Genomic DNA, 17,396 nt, shown 5'->3' on the forward strand with positions numbered 1-17,396 from the left:
CATGAGGCAACATTGTACAAGTTATTATTCCCAAGGACAGATGTTAGTTCTTCAAAAATGATTGCTTCCCAGTTATTTATTTTCATTTGTTCGTTCTCTGCTCTCAGTAACTGATTTTCATCCCTGTTGGAGGTTAAAGGTTACTAATTCTCCTGCAGACACCCTTATTACAGGCTGAAATGAAAACCAACTGACATTACTTTTAACATTGAAAATGTTTATTAAAGAGCGCTACTGTACACATATTTGTAACATTCAGTATACACAAGAAAAAGTCTACTTTGAAAAAAAACTGCACTTGCAAAAACTGACATAGCTCAATGGCTACGAAAAAAAAGAAAAAAAGGGACACACAAAAATCTAAGTGATATCAGGGAATATGACTGATGTACTGAGAAAGGAGAGGTCACATTTGTCTTTCGTGATGCTAATTAAAGATTAGAAATAGAGCAGATCTCAGACTAAGACAACAAAACTTTGGTCCAAGGAGTTCTTTTTGGAGCAAATTCAATACTTATATGCAAAGTCAAATAACTCAAAGCAATAAAAGCCAAGTCCAGGGTGTGAATAATGATTTAAAACGGGTTTAATGTTTCATAATAACACTACAATAATAAAAAAAAATCTAATGACCAAGTCTACCATACACTGTAAAAAAATATATCAAAGTATAACTAACTTATGATCAATAACACCAAAATAAAACTGCAGGGCTGTCCTTGACGAGCTTGGTCATATGCTCTAAAGTTATTCACCTTTAAGCCACAAGATGGCAGACCCAAATGACTGTCAACAACTGCTGGTTTGGATACAAGATTGTCTAACATGCTAACATGAGACCGGTCCAAATATAACACTGCAGTTAACAAAGGGGGAAAAAAAAGATACCAAATAGAGTACACTTTGTTTTATTGTCTTTTACTTGAACTGGTGATAGCATGGAGGAATTTAAAAAACATCACAAATTTCACATTAAAACATGGAAAAGAAGAAAATAAAAACAACCAAACAAAATGTCGATATCATTTTGTTAAAAATACATCATCGGCTGGCATCATTTTGCAAATTTAAACTGGGTAGTTGTATCCTCTTACACAGGAAAAACTAAAAAAATCTACAAGAGATAGAAAGTTTTTTTAAAAAAGGAAATGATTATGCAGCCAGGAAAGAGCCATGGTGTTTGCTTCCTGAATATTGATACTATGCTTATCCTCAGTGATGTTAGTGGAATCTCAAAGCAAGGAGGAGCACAGTCCATAAAGACTTCAGGATGGGGGTTGTGCACCTTCCGTGGGACAAGCTCATAATTAACACAGCTTTCGTAGAAACTCTGTCGGAGTTTAAACAGATGGCCATTACTGAAAAATACCTTACTGACATAACTGTATCCTGTGAGCACTAAAACATGATGTGTTAAGACATTAAAAAGAGGGTAAAGAATACAAAGACCGAACAGCAGAACCCATCCCCAGTAGCATATCACCCATGTCCGCTACAGCCGCTCTCCCTGTTTGATGGTTCCTTGTCAGCAGTCTGGGCCCCTGTGCTCCAGTGGGTTATGGATGAAGAAAGACAGGACTGTGCCCACTGTGTGTCGTTGTTGGACATGGTAAAGAGGAAGGATGGGAGGTTTTGGGCGTGAAAAATGTCCGACTCAAGGTTGTCCCTGCAGTGGAGGAGTTTGTTTCCTCCTGGCGTGAAGAACTCACGCACTGACAGCGTCCTTCTCCTTCTTGTCACTGTCTTCGTGCCAGGTGAGACGTTCCTCATAGAATGCGATAACAATCTGTGGGCACCTATGATTGGCCTCCTTGGCAAGCACAAGATCTGCCTCATCAGAGTCTTTCCTGCATGACAGAAAAAGAAAAATGTTTGTCTCTAAATTTCATCCGAAACATGTAGTCCTACTAAATTTTGACGACACTCCATTTCACCGTACATGAGATATGTTGTTTTCCGCAAGGATAATCTATATATAGTATCTAATAGCCTGTACATTATTGTAAAATCATAACAAATGTTGTAATTAGTTCTCCCACTGACACATTATTGGCACCAATTAATATTAATAAGAGAAAACCGGGAACATAAAATGTTACTGTTAATACGCTTAAACTATTGAATTTGGAGGGTCTAAATTTTGTTAAACTTAACTGCAAATAACTTGAGTATAAGGGTATAGATGGTAGAGTATAAGATAAGGGTTATCTGTTTGTTGCAATTTTTGAATTTGACAAAATAAAAATCACCACATTTAAAAAAAAAAGATTAGATTTGGGAGTTACCTCTGTAACTAAGAAGTTTGTTGGTATTTAATTTAGTATTCTTGCAATAATATGTTAACATTTTCAACATAAAAAAGCACTCTTCTATCCTCTTCTAAGTAAAGAAAATAGATTGGACTCATTAATCTTCATAGATTTTGTCTTGGTTTACTTTTTACATTTTTTCAAAAGATATAAATTTATTGTAAATACATTTCATGATCCAAATCTGTGCTACAACTATTGCTTCACTGCACCAGCACAACACTCCAGAGAGAAGCATGACCAGGCATGAGTGACGAGGTGCCACACATTTATCCATCTAGCTAATGTGTGATGACATAAAATTTTATGGAGTCCCTTACTGTTTGTATATGAATGGACAGCTATGCCATTAGTTCAGCTAATGGGTAATTCATCAGTAGCAATCTGGCATATTTAGCACTGTTTCAAGAAACATTTCATTACAAGTTGCAAGCAGTAGTGGTGCAGACAGCAACTGTAGCCGGCAACACATTGGCTCACAAAGAGCAACTAGAAAACGACTAATACCACCTTTTTATGATAAATGGAATTCTGAGCTACGCTGAAAGTGTAATGCAGACTGCTCAAAAGTCCCCAGTAGGGATGGGTACCGAATTCGGTACTTTTATAGGTACTACGAGTACCGACTCACGTAAAATCAAACGGTACCATGTTTCGGTATCTGAACGCATCCCTGTGACTGTGAGGGAGTGGAAGAGCAGGTGATTTTCCACACTTTCGCCCTGTAATAAAGTCAGAGACTGACCGGGTGGACGTCTCTGCTCTCTGCATCTGCGCGCCAAACGGAGCCTGCAGCTGACGGGCGCGTGCACTCACCGCAAGGCAGAACTTAACGAGGATTAAGTTTATTTACTACAGTCTATGGTTGAGACTGACCCTCTCGCTCCGACTACCTAACCCCGTTTATAACTGTTCCTGTGTGCGTGAATGCCCAACAAGTAAGTTGTGTGTCTTGTTATTATAAAGAGACGGAGACCTTTTCTCGTCCGCAGGCATTCATATGTGTTACTTGATAAACTTCCGAAAGAGCAATTAGACGCCACGAGCACGTGTCAGCTAATATATCTAATCACCTTTATAATCCTGTTTCTGTTTAAATTAAACAAATTTGAGACATTTTTTTTTTAAATTAATATTTATTACTACATAAACTTGAGTACACAAAAGTACCGAAAATTGGTACCGTTGAGTACCGGTACCGATTCCCAGGTTCCGGGTATCAGTACCGTATTGGTTCAAATGTGAAAGGTACCCATCCCTAGTCCCCAGTGCTGTTATCAATAACAAAATAAGGTTAGAGGGAAAATGTAACCATGAAGAGTGTTACTTCTAATGAAATAGTGGACTAGCCTCACTGCACAGTTTTAGATTACATTCATAACCATGTTGTGCTTACATCAAGTATTCAATACATCAGTCTTCAATACAAGAAGTCTGGAAGATTTGAACAACCCCTAAAAGTTTTGTATTGCATCACATGTGGTTTTCAAAGACACGTATTTTGACATCATGATTACTGAAGTGATGTGCACAGTTCCTATCATTTTCTTTGGTTGCGTGTTCATGTTTTTCACAAAAATGCACCACACACACACAGCGTGCGCAGCCTGTCAGGGAGGCTACTGAAACACTGGTATCAGTGCAGTCACTTTCACAACACATCACCTCATAACACACGGAGTTTGTACTACCTGTGATCAGTTTTGTGCTCTTAACTCAAACAGTGGTTACCTGGGATCATTGGTGTGTTTGTTAGCGAGGAGCAGTGTGTGTTTGTCGGCTGTATGGAGCAGAGTGCACTCAGTGCAGAGATTGCGTCATCTTGCGGAACAATAAAAAAATCATCAAGCCTCTTGCGGGTTAATGGAAAACAAAACTAAAATGATCCTACAGCTAGTCGCTACGTTAGAAAGGCTTAGAGAGCTTCTTCATGTAGAGTTATTTAATATCTCTAACTGAGTGAAAATGAACAAACTAGTACTAAATATCACCCAAACTAAATGTATTGTTTTCGGTAGTAGAACCGCTGTTGCTAATGCTTCAGCAATCAAATTATCTATAGATGGGATGTCAGTCGAGCAGGTTACTAAAACTAAATTATTGGGAGTTATTCTAGACAGCCTTCTGTCTTGGTCAGACCACACTGATTATATTGTATCCAAGATGGGAAAGAGCATTGCGGTCGCAAGGAAATGTTCTGCTTATGTTCCACATTCTGTTATGATGGATGTTGTTCGGTCACTTGTGCGGTCACAATTGGAGTGCTGTCTGGTTATCTGGTCTAGCACTACTAAGAAGCAAACTTCAACTCGCACAGAACAGAGCTGCCAGCTTAGCGCTACATTGTAATTTCTGAACAAACGTCTGTGAGATGCATAATCAGTTACATTGGCCGACTGTGGAAGAAAAAATGAAAACAAATATCTTGAACTTCCTGCATAACGCAGTCTGGAAAAACACCCCAATCTTCTTTGAAGAAAAGCTGGTGTACATAGGTTCGTGCCACAAGCACACTACACGTCAAATGAGTTGAGAGCTCCTGGCCTTACCAAGCCAAAGGACAAATTCCTTGATGCAAACCGTTTTATATAGACGATTTAATGCCTGGAATACGCTTCCCATCGCAAATAGAAAACTCAAGTACAAAATCTCTTTTAAGAGTCATCAAAAGATTTGTTTTAAGCTTGATTTTCAATTTCTCTTTTTTCCCTCAGGGTTGGCTTATTTCATGTTAAGCAATATTGTATTATATCTTTTAAGATGTTTTGAATTGTGATTGTAAATTACTGTTTTTTATTGGTAAGTGTGGACCCCAGGAAGACTAGCGACCACGTTGTGGGAGCTAATGGGGATCTGAATAAAGAATAAAGAATAAAGTCTTAATCCCAAAAACCTGGTTTCAGCGGAGTAGCGTGACAAGCACATGAAAAATATATGTGTGTAGGACAGAACCCCAGGACCCATCTCCAAAAAGATTAATCTGGTTGAAAGAGCAGCTAAATTGTCAATACTAATCCCACTTGAAAAACTTGAGGCAGGAGCTTAAGCAAGTAAATGTTCAGTGCTGTATGTCTCTTTTTCTGCCTTTACTCAGCTGTTTGAATTGATTCGTACATATGCATTTATCATACTGGCCTATGGATCATGCAGTTTGTGTCACTGTCTTTAAGGAGATTGTGCTGATTTGGGTCTGTATTGATATACACCTGCGAGTGTGGGTGTCTGCTCAGTGGATGGTTCTACCTGAGATGGACTTGGCCCTTTGTCTTCATACAATTCAATGTCATTTTGGGAAAAGCATTTCACAAAAACGTACCATTTCATGAGGAACATCAGGTCACCACATGAGTCAGTTGCCCCAATGATCTTCTCTGGCTCAAGTCCTCTCTCAAAGCCACGCGCAACTAGGATGTCGTCCTGAGAGACAGAAAAAGAAAAGAAAAATAAATCTTTTTAGCACGAAAGCAAGGAGAAAATTTAAAACAATCTCAGCATATTGTAAGTTAAAGCTGAAGTTTGTGCTAGAAAGAAACTTCTGTTCTTCCTCTTTCAAAAAGAAACACGAAACACGAGCTGCAAATCACTGAAGCTTATATTAAAAGATGTGTTATTGTTTCTTTAAAAGCGAAAAGGCTTGTTCGTCTTCAGAGTCTATCACACAATATGAATAAACAATTATCTTATACGTGACAATGATTTATGCACACTCAGTGAATAGTACCCAACAAACTGCAGACTTTTCACACTTTCAGGTCTGAAATATCATATTGTCAATGTTGTGATACAGTAGTGTAATTATGACTACCTCCTTCTTCTTTTTGGGCTTGCTTCCACCCTCCTCATCATCATCGGAGCTTCTCTTTTTTGAGGTACTGGAGTCTTTGGAGCGTCCTAAGGAGCCTGTGCTTGATTTGCTGGCCCCGCTGCTTGGTGTGGAGCTTCCACCGCTGCTTTTCTTGTAGGTCTTCATGAACTCTGAAATAAGCTCAGGGCAGTCCAGATTCTTTTCTGGCTCCCAAGTGTTGTGCTTTCTGCAAAAGATATAAGCAAGACAGCAAGATAGTATCAGTGTGACCATGTCTAAATTCAACAGCGTTAATCACAAATGAATGTTTTGCAATTATACATAGAATCACTCTATCAACAAGTACTCTCCTGATACCAAAGTGAAAATAACCACTAATGATTAGAAGTTTGAATATTGGTATCAGAACTTGCAATGAATACTGCATTAGACATCATGAAACTCCAGATCTTATGGTACGTGACTTTTTGAGAGCGTATGCGAATACTGTCTGTTACCTTTAAGTCTATCAGATTTATGTGATTCATATTCGAAGAAGGTTACTCAAAGCCCAGCAAGGGATGGTGATAAAAGGACTATGTGGTGCTGTATGCGCCTGAAACGATTAACCAAAAAATTAGGAATATGACTTACTCCGAATATCCTTTCCACTTCAGGAAGAACTCAACCCTGCCTTTCACTACCCTTCTGTCCAGCACCTTCTCCACAACATATTCCTCTTCATCGGAGGATGAGGATTCATCGTCGCGAGACTTCTTGCCCATAGCAAAGTTTGCTGCTCAACAGTATCAACAGTATGCAGCTGCAGGCCGATGGCAAATCCCTGTGCAGAAAAATCACCGTTATCAAAAAAATTGAACAAAAAATAATGTGTGTTTTTACATTGCTGAACACGACGTTGGCACCTCTGATAGGGCAACGTATTCTAACGAGAGCCAAAATCAGCTATCTGCACCAAGTGCATTTTATTTTCGTCGTTCCTCTTATCCGCCACACTTACTGTACACTGAAATGCTACACAAATTGAATGGCTCGAACCGCTTCATGGAGGCTCATTCGCCATTGTAACGTTGCTTAAAGGTAAGAGACCGAAAACTGAGTACGCTCACGATGCAATGAAGGAATTGATACTGTGTTTGCTAAGCTAACTCACTAAGCTAACGACTGGCCATTAAAAGGCAGAATTGCTAATACAGCTAGCACATACGCTAACGCTCAACGAGCTAGCAGTTTTTCTATCTTTGACACCAATACGATGACTTGCTCTGCGATACTTGCAGCAAACAAACCACTATGGTGGGGTAAAGGTTCCTTACCTTTAGGATGTGGAAACCGCCGAGTTTTTTTTTAATAACAAGCCGAGGAAAAAGCACGTATCTCTTTGAGGACTACGGTGTGTGAGGCCAACGCAGAGGCTACTTTAGCATCTAGCCTGGATCACATAAAGGTGCTGTGCGCTTGACTGTACGTAAAAAGCGCGCGTTAAAGGCGCACAATGAAAGTGCCCGCCCCTCGGTCAGCTGATGACCTACATATTGGGCAAGCAAGCCTCTACAATGCTTATAATGAAGTTTGTTAAATGTGGAACATTTCCTTATATATTATTATTCAACATTTATGTTAAAACGTATTTATTTGTATGCTAGGAGAGGGCATACTGTTTTGAGAGAGGCACAGCTCCACCCACAAGTAAAAAAATAATCACCATCGTGCATCCTCCTTTGTCCTTTCAACATTAAAATGTGCTTTGATGTGCACTTGTTAAGTGCACTCATGAGATAACCCCTGATGTATAAACATTGTGTTAACTGACCCGACAATATTTCATATACCAAAGATTCACGTTGTCTCAGTTTTTATCAATTTACAACCTTTCATCGCCGTGATTGTGAAATGTATTGCTACCGTAAATTCATTTGCTGTTAGTATTGATTGACTGAAATCTGTCCAATGAAAATAGAGTTAATTGTTGACGTCATAATCCAGCGGGAACTCCTGACCAATGGCTGCTCGACAGAGGTGGGTTCTCTGCTATTTATTCTACAATTGAGTATCGAGCTTGGTTCGTCTGACGCAGACAGCGCCTCTCCGGTCAGTTCACAAGGAGTCTTCAAGGATTTCGCTATAAAATGTCAAAAGATCCAGTAAGTATCCAGTTCCACCATTATTTTTTGTTGTATTCTGAATTTTTTTGTGCACATTGCAAGATGCTTGAAGCCGTTTCGAAATTTCAACGGCTTAGTGTGGTCGATTTTTGCCTCGCTTCAGCAGTAGCCATCAGATATTGTGACGCCGCCATTTTATGGCAGCTGGGCCTCATGGCTTTTGTTCATGCGGCAAGCTATATATGTTACTCCGCCACTTATTGCTGCCATACATTAAGTTGCATTAATTGAGCCGCTACAAACTAAATAGAAAACTGCAAATAGGAACAATAGCACGAGTTATGCACACGAATGTAGAGGCTGCTAATGTTATTCAATACCACGCTAACAATCAGCTAACGTTAATGGCGGCGATGTCTCCCCCCTACCTTTCCTGATTTTTGATACGTGACGCACGAATGGGTTTCTAAACAATCATCACGCTTTTGAACAGTTTGTGGACCAAGATAGCCTCAGTTTGGTATCAAACATCAATTAAATTGGTCGATGTGTGCTTTTGCTTTGTTCATTGTGTAGGTCCCACGCGAGCCAGAGCAGCTCCGCAAGCTGTTCATTGGAGGTCTGAGCTTCGAGACCACAGACGAAAGCCTGCGGGCTCATTTTGAGCAATGGGGCAGCCTTACAGACTGTGTGGTAAGTGGGTTATTTAAAAGAACGTGTGTTGTATTTGATTACTTGATTATAGCATTGGAATTAATTGAGGGCTTTATTTGCAGGTCATGAGAGACCCCAACACAAAGAGGTCCAGGGGGTTCGGCTTTGTTACTTACTCATCAGTCCAGGAGGTTGATGCTGCTATGACTGCCCGCCCTCACAAGGTTGATGGAAGAGTTGTTGAACCCAAACGAGCAGTTTCTCGAGAGGTACGTTTACTACTATAAAACATGACTGAAGGTATTTTATGCAGGAAAATCAGCAAATTATAACGTAACATGTTTTGTTCAAAGGACTCAAACAGGCCAGGTGCCCATGTGACCACAAAAAAGATCTTTGTTGGAGGCATCAAGGAAGATACAGAGGAGTCCCACCTGCGAGACTACTTCACACAGTTTGGCAAGATTGAGGTCATTGATATCATGACTGATCGCAACACTGGCAAGAAGAGGGGCTTTGCCTTTGTAACCTTTGATGACCACGACTCAGTTGACAGGATTGTCAGTAAGTAAACGTTCAGTTACACACTTGATTCGTCCTGTAATTTGTGTATATCCTTGAACTAATGGGTAATATCATTTCCTTTCACACAGTCCAGAAATACCACACAATCAACTCTCACAACTGTGAAGTGAGGAAGGCCCTTACAAGACAAGAAATGCAGACTACAGGCATGGGCATGGAAGGTATACTTCAGACCCATCAGCCACATTACAATACAATTGACTAATATAATATATAATAATATATTGACTAACGAATAGCAAAGTGAATGTTGCTGTAAAGCTAAGTGTTGATGTCTGTGTGTAGGACGCAGCGGCGGGGGGAGTAGACCCTATGACTTTGATAGGGGCTTCAGTCAGGGTAAGACTGCTTTGATAATGTGCAAATCAAACTTCATCAGTGGTTGTGACACAACTGACCTAGCATCCTGCTCCTTTCAGGTGGTGGGAGAAGATACGGAGATGGTCCCTACAATGGCAATGGAGGTGATGGTGGTAAGTAGGCTTATCTTCCAGTAATCAAGCTCAGATTGTTTATTATTTTGCAAGATACTAAGTGTGCTTTGTTTTAGGCTATGGAGGTGGTCCTGGGGGACCTGGTGGATACAATAATGGCGGCAACCAGCGCTATAACCAAGGCGGCTACAACCAGGGTGGTGGTGGGGGTGGTGGAGGTGGTGGTGGCTATGGAGGAAATGGTTATGACAGCAATGGCTATGGTGAGTTTCACAGCCTTTCCCACTGCAAGAATTCAGTGTTAAGATTTTCCTGGCTAAGTTGTGTTTTTTTTTCTCTCTCTCTCTCCATAGGTAACTGTGGTGGCGGAGGTGGTGGCGGAGGAGGAGGAAACTATAATAACATGGGCAACTACGAACCCCAGGCCTCCAACTTTGGCCCAATGAAGACCTATAATAATAGTGGTGGCGGCGGCGGTGGTGGTAGGAACTTTGGTAAGAAGACCAGGGTTCAAACGACTTGATTAACCTTTTATAAAAGCTGTTAACTGACTGTTTATGGTTTTACTTGAAGGTGGAGGTGGCGGCGGCGGCTATGGAAATGGCTCCAACAATGGTGGTGGATACGGCCGTCGATTTTAAAAAGTGAAGTGGTGAGTACCATAGGCATGCTAGAACAATTACCTTTTTGTATCATAAAACCAGAGTTTTTAGCTGCAGGGACATGTCAAGTGTAGATAATGATTAAAAGCATATCACTCTGGATGTCAGGTCATACAAAGTCAGTGCACAGTTAACAATGTTGTTCCATATTGTTCAACAGGACTATGTACTTAGGAGAGGAGAGCGAGGAGAGCAAGCGAAATGACAGGGCAGCTGCAGGTTTTCCTCCTAAATCTGCTCAGCCAAACAGTTGTGGCAGGTTACTGCTGCTGCAAGAAGAGATGTACAATAGCTTAATCATGGAGGGTCTTCATTTAAACGTTTTGTGTTTTTTCATCAAATGTGTTACTGGAAAGAAAGCATTCCAACAAGGTTTTATGTAGATTTTTCTTTGAGTCTGGTTTTTATTTGTAATTGCAACCAATCAAGCTGAAATAAAACATCGTTCAGTTTTTTTTAAGTCTTTGTTAGCGTCTTTGGTGGTGTGGGAAAGGGAGGGTTCATTGTCAGATATTCACGTGGGGTAAGAGCCACATTTAACATATCCAGGATGTTGGTGAAAGCTAATTCTTGAGTTGATGGGCGACAAGAATGACATTGGTAACTACATGCTTTGAATGCAAGTACAATACTGATTTTAGAAATAAGACATGGTATACAAATACATCCATCATAAAGAGCTCGTCACTTGGTACGCTCTACCCTGAGTTCTGCAAAGATCACCTGGAGGATGCTAGCTTACATGCAGTCTTTGAGGCTAGCCATGGAAGCCAGCTGAGGGAGAGAAGTAGCAAAACCATCGCCAGGATCATTGAAGCAGGGGAGAGTGAGAACAGAAGCCTGAGACTAGCAGGCAGCAGCTACCAAAAGGCTTATATGCTGTGTAGGTAAGACCAGACTTCTCAACTACTGATAGTATGTCTTGCTATATTTGTCATGTAGCTGGTAGCAAGTCATATAGCTGAGTAATGACGTAATCTTGAGCAAACAAGTTTCATTGTGACTTGCAACAGAGTTGACTGGTAATATTGGCCTCTTAATTTTCTATAGTGGTCCAACGTACTGCATGATGAGAAAAAATGACTTGCTTTTTTATGTCTTTTACTCATTTGGTGTTTCTTCTTTCTAGGTAACTGCACATGTCCCAGAAACCTGACTTCATTTCAGTGATAATGGCCAATTCAGGTACAGTTTATCCAAACCTAGCATCTAACAGTTTTGCAAGTGTTTCTTTTTTTTTTTAACCTAATTGTTTTCACAGGTTTGCCAAACAATCATGATGGTGCAGAAGAGATTTTACATTTTTTAACCCAACAGAAGACTGCTGTGCAGTGTCTTTTTCTTGTTTTTACTTTTTTTAATAAAGTATTTTTCAAAAAAAACAAACTTGTGTGGTTTCAGTCGCTTACAAAGATGTAAAAGTGTTGATGCATGTATTTCCAGTTTTACATTTTAAAGAATTGTCAAAAGCACATAAACAAGTACTCAGTTCGCATGGTACAACTTCATGTCTGCTATAATTTCATTAAATAAGCTATTTCTTCAACATTGGTCTCTTTTGTGCATAGATGTGTGGGGTACTAGATAAATTTTACCATCAGGTGTCTGTTGCAGGGAGTATTCATCTACTGAGTATGGTTGTCCAGCTTCATCTCTTAAGTGAGAAAATACTTCTGAGTAGAGGTCTGTCAAGCGACATTTGATAAAAGTTAAGCTGCGCTTGAACTCCAGCCTCTCCTGTGCCAGGTGCTCTCTTTGGGCCTGCAGCTGGTTCAGTTCTCTTTCAAGGTGAATTATACTCTCCAGCTTTCTTTTTCTACAGTTCTGGGCAGCCACCTTGTTCTTTCCTCTGCGTCTAATGTCCCTGACCAGTGCTAGTTGAGAATCTGTTAAAGTATACTGTGTCAGCAGCTCATTGAAGTCGTCCACAGGTAGATTAATAATCTTCTCCATGGGGAAGGGGATTTTCAAGGACATGGCCCGTCTCTCATCTCTGCTCAGTGGAGCAGTAGTTGAGGTGCTTCCTGGTTGTTTAGTGAACAGATTATGCTGTGAGCTCCCTCTGCTGGTGACTCCACAGTCACTGTACAGTTCGCCCAGGGCAGTGGCTTGACCCTGCTGTTTCCCTGACCAAGTACTTGAGACATTAGATTGTACATGAGAATAAGCAGTTTGATTAGGAAAATAGGCCTGTGCACCTGAGGAGTGTAGAAAAGCGTGAGATTGATTCTGGTAGTTCATTGAGTAATGCATGTGTACTCCTCTGGTGTGATCAGTCATGTTGTCTGGTTCACCATCACTATATGTCATACTAATGTCTACAGTCTGGTAGCCTGGTGCACCACCAACAGGATTATCTGGGGAGGCCAAAGGTGGGCTAGAACCCAAAGACAGACCCGAGTCTGATTCAAGATCATCAGCAGAGCGAGTGTGGGAAATTTGTCCATGTGCAGTCCACAGCATGTGCCGACCCTGAGAGAGGCAAGCGTTTGACCTTCTTTGCCCCTGACTGGCACCCGTCATATTCATGTGTTCTCTGGGTGCCATGAGTGAGGCCTGCGAGTGTGAAGGAATGGGGGGCATTCGCTGATTGAGCTGAGGTTCAGAGTTTCCGTAGATTGCCTCTGCGTTGCTGCCTAACTGATGTTGGGAGACAGACGGCTCTTGGGAGAAACATCCATCATATGTGTTTGGAGCACTGAGGTCACAAGAAGCAGGGGGAGGCTGAGGAAGGGATTGAGCCATCGCATAACCTCCCATAGGGGCCATGGGCTCCATGCTTTGGTATTGGGTTGTTTCATAGGAGGCTTCACCGGGAACGTCAAACTACAGTTACAAAAACAAAGAAAAGCCAGTTATGATTGACGGGCAGATCAGCCAACACTCAGCAACACAAGCATTGTAGGCAATTACTAGATTTCTAAGACCTCTGAGTTAATGAGTGGAACACTGTCTTTTTTTGGACACATCTAACTCACTATAGCACACAGTTTGCCCCCACTTCAGTATGCCACCCATACCCTATGAAGGGCTCTCATAGATCCGATCATGTTTCACTTGAAACAGATGGTTATTGTGCAGCACGGGGCTGCTCGCAACATACAGCACTTGCCCCATCTCCCAATCTCTTCATCCTGCCATCAGTCACACAGGCAATTGTTGCCTTTTTATCAGATGAGTATGTATTAGCTTTTCAACAATTAGCATTGTATGAAAACATATAAAAACATGAATATATGTGAAATATGACATGTTAAGAGGTATTGCACATATTTTCATTCAAAGACTATTTTTAATTGTTGCGGTTTTTAACATAGAATGAAATACAATCATCACTGATCAGAATGAATAGATAAAAGATAAACGTGTCTGGGTTTTTATCCTAAAGAGCTCTGAAATATCACAATATGAAGCACCCCAATAGGGTAACACAAAGTATTTTTTGATAACGTACATTAACTGAGATAAACCATTAGGATAAGAAATACAACATATGGAATAGAGCCATATATGTCTGCTGAATCATTACCTGCAGATCTGTGATGGCCATCAGCTCCTGCCAAGCCACATCCATCTCTGTATCCTGAGGAGCTCCATGAGACCTGGCTCCGGGGAAATTAGTTGACATGGACACTCCTCCACACAACCTGCCTGGAGCTGCTAATCCCTAGAAAAGGAAATGATACTGTTAAAAAACAATTTATAAGGGTATCATATGATTATGTGATGGTTAATCTGAGACTCACCTCAAAGGTTCTCCTCAGCGGGAGAACATAGTTGGCAGTTGAACACATTCAGGACAGACTCTCAAGACTAGAGACCAACCTGGTGAGGACACAGAGCAGCTAGTTATTACCTACCTGTCATCTCAACACCAAGTCATAAAATAAAAAATGCAGTTACTCCAAAAGCATTAATCTCATGCTAACACCGTACGTTACATATTGATATAAATGACTGTTTGGGTGTTGTTTAGGTTCTTTTGGAGCACATGAGGGATTCAGTTTGGTTGCGTTGACTCCTCCCATCAGCAGTCCCGGGCTGCAGCTTTGCCGACCCCTGATAAGACAATCTGCAGGGAAACAGCATGCTGCAACTGCAAGACTGGCTGGAGGCTGAGGGACACTTTGTAAAACTTTGTGTAGAGCTAAACTATTGAGTATAACATATGTCACTAGATACATATATTTAACAGTGCAAACACTTCAAAACATGTCTAAATGTACAAATGCAAACCGTTTTCGGATATTGTGATGTATTTATTTTGATATTTCAATTTAAAGTTATAACCAGGGATGGGATTATATATAGCTGCATAGTCCTTGCCCTTGTTACATACACTCTTTCAAGAATTCATAAAATAACACAATAGAGTCTTCCTCACATCTCTCTGGGGGTCATCTATACTTTTTATGCCCTTAAGAAAATTTATTTAACCCTCTTACTGTAAGGTGGACAAGTATACAAACATTCCAAATACTTATATACTTATAAATGTATTTACACTGGCAGAGGAATTAAAAAAGCAGAAAGTGATGTAATCGAGATGCAGCCTAAAACTACTCAAGTGACACTAATACAGTAACCCGCTTTCAGGTTTCATTCACCCTGAGGGATCAGGTGCTGATATCTTTAGTGTCAGAGTCAAATCAAAACAACATCGTTGTCAAACATAACAGCAGTGGCGCATCTCACAGCGGATTGTGACACACTGATCTGGTTGAAGTCTTCATTTAGTGTGCAAGAATTTAAGATACTTTAGTGGCCAGCTCAGATAAAAAATGTCTGAGATTTGAATTCAGATGCAAAATATGGTACATTTAAGCAACTGACATTATGTACTCTCAAAATTGTTCTCTATATTTGGTGGTTGTGAGATGTATTTGAGCAGAGCTGCAGATGTGTTTCCTCTTTTATTTTTTAAAGATTTTAATTGTAAAATGTGTGCTTAGTTTTTTTTTTTTTTTTACAATGATTGTTATTTCAGTGAAACTGGTAAGGCTGTTTTTCATAAAATTGCTGCCTAATATTCAAAGGAATCCAAATTCACTTGAAACTCTTTAAACTGACTGTTTCTGCAAAATAAAGACACAGACCCTTGCACCTATCCTTTGTAGTTAAATAATCCATGAATGAGGCGTAAATGGACCTCTTTAGACGATTATGGAAGCACAATTTGAGGAAACTGGTCAAAAACCCCAATTATATCCTCTACTAAAGTTAAGCACAACAACATGTAATGCTTTATATCTAAACCTGGTATAGGGTAAGGTGGTTCGTGAGGTCATCAAACTTGCTGTGAAATCTAAGTTGTTTAAATCTAGTTCTAACAAACAACAAGGTTATCAGGTATAATTTCAACTGTATGCTGTTAAAGTTGAATATTTAAAGATTCAGCAACACTATAACTACAATACTTAGACGGTGTAACAGGACAGTTTGCGATCAACTAAAATGACGCATCTACAGAAATAACCACACATAGTTTCTGAGGGAGGACTGTAAATTATCAGCATACAGTATTTCTGCAACAAAATAAGGGAAGATATGAATGAACATACCTGTGCAACATTCTCCGCTTCAACAGGTGATGAGTCAGAAAAAAATCACTTTGGGCAACAGGCACAATCCTGGAGGTTAGAAGAAGAAAAATTAAGTAAAAGCAGGATTCATGTGTTTAGCACACATGTGTTTAGTAGACCACGAGAGGTTAAACACACGAGGCCTGCAACTCTATCTCTCATACAACTGTCTGTCTCTCTCTCTCTCTCTCTCTCTGTTCAACTTCACTTACAGCCACCGGCATAAATGGGATGGCTCAGTGCAGACAAACGCAATCTTCCTGTAAAGCACCCACACCACAAATTTTTGCACTCACTGTATCCTTAATAGCACACTTGCACCCCAACCTCCGAATTTCCCTTTTGCCCACACGACAAACCACAAACCAACAGTCTGGCATAGAATCATTCTGTTAGTCCACACTGAAGTAGGTAAATGTTTAAAGATTTGAAGAAACAAACAAAAATCCTTGTAAGCAATTTTGATTCCAATTATGGGATGACAATACCCATAAACTGGACAAACTGAGCAACTAACAGTTAGAGAAAACTAGCCAGACTGCTGTGTCTGTCCCATACAAAAGATATGAGGAGTGTGATGTGGAGCACCTGGAGTCAGAGCCGGCATCGCAGTGAGGGCCCCATTTGAGCAGGGGTGGGTTGGAGGCAGGATTGAGACTTAGTTTAGTAGAAATGGAATGTACACCCTCCGACAGGTAAGAAAGACTACATTGTTCCTCTATCTGGCAGAGCAACCGCCAAGGGAGAGAGAGGAGCAGGGGGAGAATAGAGGGGAGCGTGTCTTACATAGCAAGTGACCATTAAAACCCCTGACAAAAAATCCCCTCATTTCCCTGATCTGAAGCATGGCGAGGAGCAAACTCACAAAGACTTTGTGTTACATAGAACAGCCCCATAGTGCTAAAGTTTACAATTACTGATAGTAGAGATGTGGCATATTTATAGTTCAAGAGGACCATGCATAATCTGTATTTATATACCATGATGGAAAAGCATAACAGTGTGCCAGATATGATTTTAAACGTGTCTGCAACACAGTTAATGATCAGACAGAACTGTGAACATTATCTAGAACTTTCTTAATTCAATTTTATACAGCATTCGTTACTGAAAAAAAATGAATTAAATGACAATAATGGGAAAACCATTGTTTATTCAGCTTTTGTGGCTTCAACACAAGTCATGACTTTGTTCCCTATACAATTTTTTTTTATGCAGAAGCAGTTATATTGAAAACTACCTGCATAGATGATCTGTAGT

General features: G+C 40.3%; 3 protein-coding genes across 6 annotated transcripts; 1 reads left to right on the forward strand and 2 right to left on the reverse strand.

Annotated features, from left to right (window-relative positions):
• Window positions 1-568: 568 nt before the first annotated feature.
• cbx5 (chromobox homolog 5 (HP1 alpha homolog, Drosophila)) lies at window positions 569-7,621 on the reverse strand. Of its 2 annotated transcripts, none has more exons than XM_034695772.1 (5): window positions 7,431-7,621; window positions 6,748-6,937; window positions 6,115-6,340; window positions 5,626-5,726; window positions 569-1,847 (listed from the first exon to the last, which is right to left on the reverse strand). In XM_034695772.1, exons 2-5 carry the CDS (start codon window positions 6,876-6,878, stop codon window positions 1,706-1,708), a joined length of 600 nt encoding a protein of 199 aa, XP_034551663.1. In that variant the 5' UTR covers window positions 6,879-6,937; window positions 7,431-7,621; the 3' UTR covers window positions 569-1,705. The 2 variants fall into 2 exon arrangements, with proteins under 2 accessions (XP_034551663.1, XP_034551665.1); XM_034695774.1 differs by lacking the exon at window positions 7,431-7,621 and adding an exon at window positions 7,115-7,136.
• Window positions 7,622-8,126: 505 nt separating this feature from the next.
• On the forward strand, window positions 8,127-11,940 carry hnrnpa1b (heterogeneous nuclear ribonucleoprotein A1b). Of its 2 annotated transcripts, XR_004632990.1 has the most exons (12): window positions 8,127-8,258; window positions 8,796-8,912; window positions 8,996-9,142; window positions 9,227-9,437; window positions 9,527-9,619; window positions 9,744-9,797; window positions 9,878-9,931; window positions 10,009-10,155; window positions 10,246-10,386; window positions 10,466-10,544; window positions 11,684-11,739; window positions 11,816-11,940. XR_004632990.1 is itself a non-coding variant. In XM_034695771.1 (11 exons), the coding sequence occupies exons 1-10, from the start codon at window positions 8,244-8,246 to the stop codon at window positions 10,531-10,533; spliced, it is 1,047 nt and encodes a 348-aa protein (XP_034551662.1). In that variant the 5' UTR covers window positions 8,127-8,243; the 3' UTR covers window positions 10,534-10,544; window positions 10,715-11,014. The 2 variants fall into 2 exon arrangements, 1 of the variants encoding a protein (XP_034551662.1); XM_034695771.1 differs by lacking the exons at window positions 11,684-11,739; window positions 11,816-11,940 and adding an exon at window positions 10,715-11,014.
• Window positions 11,639-16,804, reverse strand: nfe2 (nuclear factor, erythroid 2). 2 transcript variants are annotated; one of them, XM_034695770.1, is made up of 5 exons: window positions 16,725-16,804; window positions 16,116-16,184; window positions 14,301-14,379; window positions 14,084-14,221; window positions 11,639-13,380 (listed from the first exon to the last, which is right to left on the reverse strand). In XM_034695770.1, exons 3-5 carry the CDS (start codon window positions 14,346-14,348, stop codon window positions 12,097-12,099), a joined length of 1,470 nt encoding a protein of 489 aa, XP_034551661.1. In that variant the 5' UTR covers window positions 14,349-14,379; window positions 16,116-16,184; window positions 16,725-16,804; the 3' UTR covers window positions 11,639-12,096. The 2 variants fall into 2 exon arrangements, with proteins under 2 accessions (XP_034551661.1, XP_034551660.1); XM_034695769.1 differs by lacking the exon at window positions 16,725-16,804 and having other exon boundaries at window positions 16,116-16,348.
• Between the last annotated feature and the right edge of the window lie 592 nt (window positions 16,805-17,396).

The sequence above is a fragment of the Notolabrus celidotus genome, chromosome 11 (assembly GCF_009762535.1).
Source record: "Notolabrus celidotus isolate fNotCel1 chromosome 11, fNotCel1.pri, whole genome shotgun sequence".
NCBI classification, from domain to species: domain Eukaryota; kingdom Metazoa; phylum Chordata; class Actinopteri; order Labriformes; family Labridae; genus Notolabrus; species Notolabrus celidotus.

What these genes read in the sequence shown, in the direction of transcription:
- cbx5 (XM_034695772.1), bottom strand. Translation starts at nt 6,878, where the DNA reads ATGGGCAAGAAGTCTCGCGACGATGAATCCTCATCCTCCGATGAAGAG. An exon ending in AGCCCAAAAAGAAGAAGGAG is followed by an intron (nt 5,727 to 6,114) that starts GTAGTCATAATT and finishes TCTGTCTCTCAG; the next exon opens with GACGACATCCTAGTTGCGCG. An exon ending in CTGATGTTCCTCATGAAATG is followed by an intron (nt 1,848 to 5,625) that starts GTACGTTTTTGT and finishes TCTGTCATGCAG; the next exon opens with GAAAGACTCTGATGAGGCAG.
- nfe2 (XM_034695770.1), bottom strand. Translation starts at nt 14,348, where the DNA reads ATGTGTTCAACTGCCAACTATGTTCTCCCGCTGAGGAGAACCTTTGAG. An exon ending in CGCTGAGGAGAACCTTTGAG is followed by an intron (nt 14,222 to 14,300) that starts GTGAGTCTCAGA and finishes TTCCTTTTCTAG; the next exon opens with GGATTAGCAGCTCCAGGCAG. An exon ending in TGGCCATCACAGATCTGCAG is followed by an intron (nt 13,381 to 14,083) that starts GTAATGATTCAG and finishes TTGTAACTGTAG; the next exon opens with TTTGACGTTCCCGGTGAAGC.
- hnrnpa1b (XM_034695771.1), top strand. An exon ending in CTCAGTTGACAGGATTGTCA is followed by an intron (nt 9,438 to 9,526) that starts GTAAGTAAACGT and finishes CCTTTCACACAG; the next exon opens with TCCAGAAATACCACACAATC. An exon ending in TACAGGCATGGGCATGGAAG is followed by an intron (nt 9,620 to 9,743) that starts GTATACTTCAGA and finishes GTCTGTGTGTAG; the next exon opens with GACGCAGCGGCGGGGGGAGT.